The following is a 10005-nucleotide window of genomic DNA, read 5'->3' on the forward strand; positions in this document are numbered from 1 at the left end:
TAAATCATAAAAATCAACACATGGCTATTTTCTCTTTTTTTCATGACAATGTTAATATTTTGAAAACGTCCATTAACTACCAGGGTTTAATTCTGTACTCCAACTGCTGAAATCTCTCTCACTGCGTTCAACTTCGGAGAGAATACATGTAGTTAAGAAAAATACAGAGCTGAAAAAATTAATTACTTCACTGCAAAGCCTGAAATTCAGCATTTTAATTGCTCTTTTAAGCAGTTAAAAGATGTAAAGCAAAGTGATGGACTCAGAAGCACTTCCTAGATCTTAGATTAAGCTGAGCTGTGAGTCCACGTGAAGGACTGTGACGACTGTTTCAGCTGTGAAAGCTGAAATCTATGCAGGGACCACCTTCTTACGCAGTTTTGTGTGGAAAGGAAGCCTGGTTGACTGTGAAAGGCCACATGCTTCTCAGTCTGGACAACTGGAGGACCATGAGTAGGGGGAATTCTGAAGAATACATGAAATATCCTGAAATTAGGCACAGCTTCAGCAATCAGATTTCTTCAGCAATCAGATTTTTAGATTCCAAATAGTGTGTTTTCTGGATGTAAAAGAAATCGGAACTGAGAGTCTCAAGATCTTAACAAAGATTTAGTCATTTCAGTCACTTTTACTGCTGTGCACTCATCACCAGCCTAAAACTCAATTTATTTAAATGGAACTTTTCATGCTGTCAAATTCACAAGGTTGTTTTTCTGGAAAGGGATCTGACAGTCCATGTTACATAAATGATCGCTGAATTGCTTGTATATGAAAAAATTCAGACTGGAATGTTGTCCTACAGAAGAATATAAAATCTTATGTTTCAGCTCTATGATTCTTATTTCTCATTCTTTTGAAACCACTTCTTGATGTACAAATATGAGAGACATTTTTTGTTGACAGTAATAGCACCCAGTTCTGTACATTACAGTGCAATAAAATGCCACAGTCTTTGGGGGAGATGATGAGCCTACTTTCTTGGGACATAACACGTTTTAAATTCAACGTGGCATAAACCAAGCATGTAGATGACAAAGCGAGAAAGTTCTACCAGCCTCTTCTCTTAACTTCTAGTTTCCTCTCCCTTAATGTAAAACTATAATGAGTTCTATTCATTTACTGAGAAAAACGTTAGGACAATGAATTTCTTTCTGCAGCAGTGTTATTTCAGAAAACAAATTATAAATAGTAAGCAGTATCTTAATGGAAAGAGCAGTTTATTCTTTTGTTCTTTCAGTGTCTTCAATAGTATTGTTACCTCTTTTTCGTATTTCTTTTCCCGATAGTCAGGAAATAATCCTAATTGTTGTATATAAAACCTTCATATTTTTTAAAGATAAAAGACAATTTAATCAGCACATCCAACTATTCCTTAAAAGACACAACAAAGGAGAAGGATGCTGTCCTTATTTTATATCACAGCCAGAAGCTAAATTAACTACTTGTACAAGAAAACAGAAATTTCTGGATTTTTTGTAAATATCGGTATTTGATAGACAACCATTTCACTTTCTTGTATTTTGTTCTGCTGGAATGGAATCACTTTCCTCTTTTTAAAAAGTATTCTGGGTATTAAATGCACTGATTTACAGTACTCAAAAATACTAACGCAGAAGACTTTTTGTTTTGAAAACACTGGAAAGCTGTGTAGGAACATGCTTACCTGTTGAAGTCCCAACATCAACCCTTAACTGTATTCTTTGTAGGAATCTATTTCTTTCTCTTAGAAATAAAAAAAGGGGAGAGAGCACTGTCTCTGACCTGAGGCATCCACAGCACATGAAGTGCGACATGCTTGTCTGTTTTGGTTTTCTTGAACCAGGGGTCCCCAGAAATACTTCCCTCCAATATAAGTATTTTACCTTTTTTTTTTTTTTTTACATTTGGGGTTGAACTTGATTCTTTCCTTTTAATCAAATAAATCCTTGAATCATTCTGTCCTGTTAGCAAGTAACAGTCTAACAGTGTCAAACGTTTTTCTTGTACATTAAGGACTAACCTGAGTGTTATGATCAAATGTGGCAGTAGTCCGTATGCCTTTGGTATTAGTTCCATGGCTGAGTTCAGTCAGAGCAAAACATCCAAAAATCTAAATAAGGAGATATAAGACACAGTTTAAGACTACTTTATTACAGCAATTAAAATGGTAAGATTTTTAAATGATTGCAAACACAGCTATTGGAAAATAACTTGCAATTACAAGAAACCAATCAAATGTAACCCTAAGGCTAGGACATCATGCCTGCACTAGGGTAACAGGTCCTTTTTCCCTTTGCTGATGCCTGACTCATTCAGGCAGGTACAGATTATTATATACATATTATATAACATCCACTACGTTTTCAGCTGTCTGGGTTGAAAGAAGTATTACTTGGTGAAAATTGGCAAGTCTGCTTGTATACAAGCAGTTCTGGGAACTCCCAAAGTTAAGAGAAAAACAGAATGAGGCTGTTTATTTTCAAAATTGCAAATAGCCTACGTTATTGAAGGGAATAATTTTGTATCAGACACATGGTTCTCAGCAGCATTTGGAAACACTGCCTGCTTGAAGGCACACTGAAATGTGCATACTGGAATACTTTACCCTAGACTGGTTTGCCCTATCGTACATACTCTTCAATAGAAAACCTCTGAAAATTAAGTGAGAATACAAATAAACAAATAAACCTGAAGTCTCAGGCAAAATTATTCTGACAAATATATATCCTCATGCTTCTGTGTAGATTAACAGTCATTGAAAGAATTCATCCTGATCTTTAACGTGGGGCATCAAATCAGAACCATGGAGCAGTGTATGACTGTCTGAGCAGATAAATACAGAATTTCAGAAAATGAAATAAACAAGGAAGGTGAATGGTTGACCAAAAAAAGAAAAAAAAATATAAGAAGTGATAAAGAATAGCAAAAGAAGCATGAAGTTCAGTTTGGGTGCACTGATCACATGTATCTCAAAATCAAGTATGGTCGGGCCAGACAGTGAATGTTGCCCGCCTGGCCAAATGGCACAGATGGGAGAAACTGTCTAGGATTGGCTCTTTCTGTATCAAAAGGGCTGCACTTACTCTGCAGGCCATTTGGTCCCGAGTCTCCACTGGACTCCACATGGTGTTTCTGTGGCATTAAGACATTATTTTTTGCCGTTTTATAGCATCAGAATGTAATAGATATAGCATCAGGGAAGGGTAGGTGTTGCACAGTGGATGATGCAGATGTGGAAGGTGGGAGTGTCCGTGTGCAAAAGTTGCCGTGATATACTCCTAAAGGACTGCAGATGGAGACAAAACTGGTGTAGTGCCACCTATACTGCCTTTTGAGAGAAGTCACCAAACTGCACGTTAACTTGGACAGTCTAAAACAGACCCAGGAAGTGGTGTAATAGCTAGGAGCGAGGGCACTCGGGGCTCAGTGCTTCAATCTGCTCCCTGGTCTTTTCTTTTGCTACCTACAAGTACCTAGGTAAGTAAAGAGATCTGAAATAACAGAAGGATGCAGGTAGTGCCATGGTTCTGACAGTGCCCGGTTCTCACAAATTATCAAAGAAAAAAATTTACCTCCATGCTATAAGTCTGTTTCAAAAAATTTACAAATCTCTTAGAAGCACTCAAAAGCGTACCTGCAAATATCTGTAAAAACAGAAAATTATTAATTAAATCAGTGACCCCAAGATGGAAAGCACAAATTATACACGTATAAAAATTTGTAATAGTAATGTCCATTAAAGGGACCAGGGAAAGTAGGCTGCACAGGAAACACCTACTTAGACTACAGCTGGAGGAGATAAGTCAGGATTTGATATTGTCAAGGGCTCTTTACAAAGGACTGAAATTTTCACAGCTCTAACCTGTTCAAGCCTTCACTGCAAACTCTGAAAAAAGCTTAATGAGCTCACTTAGCACTTGTCCTTACTGATGTCCCCTTCAGTAAAGTAAAACTTTAACAGTATTAGAGTTTGTTTAATTGCAAATTAATTGGGAACTGAAGGTAGCTGCTTCAAGATCAGACAAGAACATTGTTTTTAAAGGTACCTTCAGTTTTTCTAGATGGAAATTCAAATAATAAAACGATAATTTCCAGACACTCCCCTTCCATGTGAATAGTAGTACTAAATTAATTCAACTAATATTATTTGTCTAGCTATGTCAAGTATTCTTTCTGAGAGACTCATCTAGGGAGAACTGATGAACAGAATCCCAGCCACTGACATCAGTGAGAAACTTTACACTGGTCTCTGTCCCTTCTGGATTCTGCCCTGAATCAACACAGTGAGGGTGAAGCAAGAAAGTTTCTGATACCTGTATCTGTAACAAAGACATAGCCACCAAACAGGGCTCAACAACCAAAGTCTGTGGCTGCTACTGCCCTAGAGAGTAGGCAGAGGAGTGGACAAAAGAAGGTGGAATTGTAGACATCAAAATATTTCTGTAGCCCTGTCTGTACTGCTCCATTTTTACTTTCCAGACAGGATTTCAGTGGAGACAGGGCTTAATGACAAGGATCTCTGATTCTTCTAAACAGGGAAGATGAACTTCATTTTTGAAAACAAAGGACTTGGAAAAGATATCTTTAATAAAACAGGCAGAAAGCAATGGAATTGCAGTATTACAAGACACTTAAATTCAAATATACACCACTATACCTTTTGGACTGTACTTACAACACTATGTAGGAAATACTGGAAACATGGAGACCAATCATACATTCCTATACAGAGGGCCATATTAAGTATCTTTAATGGGTTCTCAATGATCTCTTGCTGAGTAAGGAATTCATACTCAAAGAGCCTTTTACAGCGCAGGAATGTCAGCTCCTGATATTTCTCACGGCACAGATCTTCTCCAGGATGATGTGCAAAGAGAGGATCACTTTCCAGAGCAGAGAAGATTCTATTCTTCAGGGGGAAAAAACCTGACATGAGAATATTAATCTAAAAGCACTAACAAAACAAGTTAATGTTCTTCTAGGGTAATACTAGGCTTCAAACTACATCCATTTGATAGGAAGATGTAAATTTATAAAGCCAAAACTCCGGAGAATTAAAAATATCTATTTAAACAGACTATTATATATACAGTTCATGCAGCTAAATCTTATAAAAGCTCCTTTATCACGAAGTAGTAAGTGTAGGACTGATTCACTCTGAATATAAGAGAACAGTATGGTAAAACTTACTTGCTTTTTATAGCAGCTTCAGTATTTCATTATATGAAGCTGCTGGCAGGATCCAAAGGGCAATGGCCCTCAATCTGAGGATAAAGGTAAAACTCCAGGGGTTACATTCAGTTAGAAATAAGCCATAATGATAAAGCCATTAAGTTATCACAACTGCTTTGATCCCAGAGGAAAGTAGAAATGTACTCCATTGAATGGAACCGTCACATGCAGCCGTTCAATAGGGGCATGTGTATCTTAATGTTTTAATTTGGATTTTTTTTTTATTATTAGATGATATAATATGGCATTTTTTTTACTTCAGATCTCTGTGTCTTCAAGATACCCTCATCTTCTTAGTTGTCTTTCATGGAATTTAGAAAAAAAAAAAAGTGCAGTGCCTTAGGCAAAATCTTTTAAAAAGAACACAGTAAAAAGGAAGAAAACCAGAAGATTTCCTGTGCTTTTCTTTGAAAGGCAGGATCATTCCCTCTCTCTGTACAAGCAACACTATTTGCCCACACAGCTTTGAAACTGCCCCAGACACAGACAGCACTTGTATTTTTTCTCTGCTGTTAAGTGTATCAGTCAGATGAAGAGTAAGGCATTTTTGATTCCTCTTATCTACCTTCTAAGATTTTAATAACTATGACGAATGTTCAAGATGAGCTTAAATCATGTAAATCTATACCACCTTCAAAATAGGCAGTTCTGTCTCCTCCTACATCTCCAAGTAATGCATTACCACACCATCACTTGTGCTGCAATTAGCCTCTTTTTTTGGTAGGGTTAGCTTTCAGCAAGGTAGGCATGCAGATGTGTACAACTGCAATGCCACATAAACATTAATGCAAGCACGGAAGATTGTAGGAAATTATGCCAGTCAAAGGAAGACAGATATACTGTGTTGGACAGTGGCACAAACTTAGCTCAGCTTAAGTGCATTGTAAAACCATGTGATATATGATTTAATGCAAACAGTACAGTAAAGAAATATTGTAGAATATAGTCCTTTCTCAGTTTGAAATGAACACTGAAATTCTGTAACGTAGCACCTGCTGGTGTCCCCTGCACTGATGTTCAGTAACAAAATGAGCCTTATGTGACAGCAAAGTAGTTTCCTCAAAAGTTCAGTTCTGCTCTGAAAAGTGGATGTCCAAAACCAGCTTGCTCATGTTCTATGTCTACAAAGTATTATTAAAGTAAATAGTCTCCCTCTGAAAATCACATCTCACTTCTACTGATATCTCCAAAATTAAATGATGCTTACAATTCTTGCAAAGCTTACCTTAAGCTGGATGATATCTTTGCCTTCTAGTAACATTGCCATCTCCTTCCAGTTAAAGGAAGCTTTCTTACGATATTTGCAAAGCGGTCCTTTAGGGAAATCTGGTAGCAAAGTTTCCCATGAACTTTGGTTGTCAGTGGCTTCTTTCAGATTCAGTATGGATGCCATTGTTAGTTAACTGCATAAAACAAGAAAAGACACAAATCAAAGCACCGCAGATGTCTAATTTTTAATACTAAAAATAAATCAAAAGGGTTGTGAATTAAATCCACAGACTTGTTCAAATGTATGAGTACAGCAGTGCTGAGCCAACTAAAAGCTTGCCTTTCCATTTTTCTAAGTCAATTGGCTTGGTATAAGATAAGAAAAATAATGCCTTTTATCAAATGTAAATGAATTACATGGTCTTTGTTATTAAAGTATGAGCTAAACCTTTTAAAATAAGCAAAATATGAAACAGGGACACCACTGATTAATATTGCCTAATAAGAAAGGCGGGATGAGATAAAAGATCAAGCAAGAAAATAACATGTCTTTAATAACATAATGTGAATAATTGTTACTTCATTTCTATCTTAAATGCAATATAATAAAATATAAAAACACCCATACATGCATACAAAGTGCTGTTCAAATGCAAGAGATGTCTGTTTTACCTCCATATTACTAGCTAACATTTAAACAACGTTTAACTAAATGATATGTTGGTTATATGTTAAGGTCTGGTTTTATAGAATTGACGTGATGAGCCATTGTTCATGCATAAACACGAGAAGAGGACATCAGGTAAATGGTAGAAACTCTACCATTATCTTCCAGTGGTTGAATACATAAAAGTGTAAGTGGGTAATAAAACTTTTATTTCATGTACCCCAATTGCAAGAAACAAATTTTTCTAAAATTCTGCATATCTGCCTCTCCTTTGCCTGATTTAATCTTGCGCAGAACTGGGCTGGCTCCCACAGATCCACTTGGCTATGTGAGCACTATGCTACCTGGGCATATCTGCCCAGGCCATTAGAAGTGTGGTGCAGCAACAAATAGGTGGTTTTACACAGGGAAAACATAAAACACGTCCAGCCCTGTATACTATTCCCTTTCTTTGATATGGTGAACATTCAGAATTGTGAAACTAGAACAATACCAACATGCTGTCCATTACTAACACTGACTTGCATAGAACAGGCAAATGGACAAGCAGAATACCCTGTCTGCAATGGGTCTGTAAAAGATACAGATGAAACCTGCATAAATGAAGTAAAATAAAACTATTGCAGTAGTGACTTCTACAAAACACGTAACACTATACTGCATTTATTCTACATGGAAAACGCAGGTTTGGAAAATTGTAAGCACACAGGTATGCGCCTCTCAAGTGTCATACTGCCATACTCAAGAATAAATTTTAAACAATACAGAGCATTAACTTCACAACCACACTTCATTTTTCCCTCTTCACTAAGTTTAAATTTTCATTTATGTTGTTTAGTGGCTTATAACATTTTTAGTCAGTCTTCCCACTAAACATTTTTTTCCTGAATACAGTTATTTTTTCTGTGCTGAGTTGGCCTCAGACTCTTGTGCATGTGATCAAAAGCAGTAAGGACCCATGAAGTTTGCTGGCATTTTGTTGTGTATATATGGGTTGCACAAGTGAATTGCAAAACGTCACTGAACGAGCAGGACTTCGTTATCAGTAGGTACAAACACACTGGTTTGGGAGAGAAGGGGAATCTCTGTGTTACAACCTGGCCCGAAGAGTAAAGGCTTGTGCCTCTCCTGCTTCCAGAAGCAAGTGTCGGAGTGCCCTCTGGTGCCACTCGCTCGTATCACACCCAGCAATTTCTGTCACTTCATGCAGATGACAAAAATCTGTTATGTTTCTAATATGCAAAAATGACCAGGCAGGGGAACAGATGCTGGCCACATTATAACAAGGAGACTGTCTGGAAGAAGAAATTCTCAAAGATACTTGGGAGGACATCCAGGCCCAGGGTTGGCCAAGGGCTCAGTGCGGACTATGAACATAATAAAGTACAAAAACTACTAGTTTGGCATTCATTTCTTCGTAACTTTTTTTCCTCATCATCCTTGCCACATTTCTTTTCTTTTGACCTAATCCTCTTATGGAGGCAATTTTATAGTTCTGGTCAGTACAGACATAGGAGAAGAGGACTGCAGGATAGTACTTCTGCGTGTGGCTTCCAAATTGGTTCTAGGAAGGTACAGTTCCAGTATGGAGCAACAGGTTTGGAACGAGAAGAAAGGGGATGAAAAAAGGCATTGATAAAGAGCATTTCAGCCTGAAGCCAAATAAACAGACATTACTCTTCTAACTGGAAAATCAGGTAGAAGTTTGAGGCTTCTGGCTCAAAACTGAAAAAAAAAAAAAAACACAACATCAAAATATTGCAGTTATAGCATCTAACTTGATTTACATTGCAAATCAATGAGATTGCTCAAATGAAAAATCTAAGCATTCATGAAAAAGTTCCTGTACCTCAAAAAATTGCAGTTTCTGTCTTCACGCAATGTTTTAATACAATTTAGTTCCAAGCAAACAGTTTCTAATTAGGAAACCAAAACAGGCAGTTACAGCAGGAAATTAACAAAGGACTGCCGTAAATAATAACCTCAGTGTTAATTTCAGCCATGGGCTGACATTTTGAAATCTGCATGTGGATGTGGCAGTAAAAAATAACGCGTATTATTTTCAACTTGCTGAGACCTGCTGCAGTTTCACTGAGAAATGCTTAACTGAAAAATTTTTATGTGGAAGGTGCTGCTGCTAGTAATTCAAATTCACGATTGGACAACAGCAGTATGCAAATCACAACGGAGTATTTCAGTTTGCAGTGTATTACGGTCAATTATCTTGCATAACAATAACACAGCTCAGACACTTGTTAGCCATCAAGAATAACGACATCGTACCCTTATTCTGTCAGAAATGCCATTACTTGCAAATACAGAGCCGCTGTAAAATAGAATTTAAAAAAATGGTGATGGCAGTTGCCCAGAGAAAGACAAGACCAGGGACGTTACAGGCTGGAAAGTAAACCACTTTAAAAGTCCTCTGAAGTTTCGTCGCACAACTGCTATTCGAACTATCTAAATTCAGGGCTGGGCTCAGAGGAAAAAAAAAAAAAAAAAACAAAAAAAACACACAAACGAAACCCTACATAACGTACTTTTACTACAAGAAAGGTACCTAGATTGGTTTCCTTGAGGAGTCGGGCAGCTGGAGGTCTGTCAGGCCGTCAGTCCGCGTTCTCAGTTTGCAGTCGCTTTCAGAAAGGCGTTTCCACGCTGAGATGCCCGTGGCCGCAGTCACAACGACACTGACCCTCCTCAACCAAAAGCTATAAACACGGTAAAAAAACACCCTCCGGCCTGCATTGCTTCTGGGCCCAGAGGGTGTCTGGTGTTTCTGAGCTGCGGTACGGCACGGCAGCAGCTTCTCCTCGCGCCCCAGACAGCGGCGAGCAGGAACCCCCGAGGAGGACTGGCAGGAGCCGCTCCCCGCCCGCCCCGCTGGGGTCTCCACAGCCCCGGCCTAGGACGAAGGG

General features: G+C 38.1%; 1 protein-coding gene across 4 annotated transcripts in view; it reads right to left on the reverse strand.

Moving 5' to 3' along the window:
* The window catches only part of ACOX3 (acyl-CoA oxidase 3, pristanoyl), a 37271-nt gene extending 27514 nt beyond the window's left edge, over positions 1-9757 (reverse strand). Inside the window, exons 1-5 of one of the 4 annotated variants that reach the window (XM_032984488.2) lie at positions 9648-9757; positions 6437-6614; positions 4655-4888; positions 3552-3623; positions 2000-2089 (exon numbers count right to left, since the gene is read on the reverse strand). In XM_032984488.2, the coding sequence (XP_032840379.2) occupies positions 2000-2089; positions 3552-3623; positions 4655-4888; positions 6437-6604 (564 nt within the window). In that variant the 5' untranslated portion in view covers positions 6605-6614; positions 9648-9757. Of the gene's footprint in view, positions 1-1999; positions 2090-3551; positions 3624-4654; positions 4889-5169; positions 5244-6436; positions 6615-9627 lie in introns of those variants that run through there. The other 3 variants (XM_032984489.2, XM_032984492.2, XM_032984490.2) reach the window with 3 other exon arrangements.
* Between the last annotated feature and the right edge of the window lie 248 nt (positions 9758-10005).

This window comes from Tyto alba, unplaced genomic scaffold (assembly GCF_018691265.1).
Source record: "Tyto alba isolate M040663 unplaced genomic scaffold, T.alba_DEE_v4.0 Super-Scaffold_6, whole genome shotgun sequence".
Classification (NCBI taxonomy): Eukaryota; Metazoa; Chordata; class Aves; order Strigiformes; family Tytonidae; genus Tyto; species Tyto alba.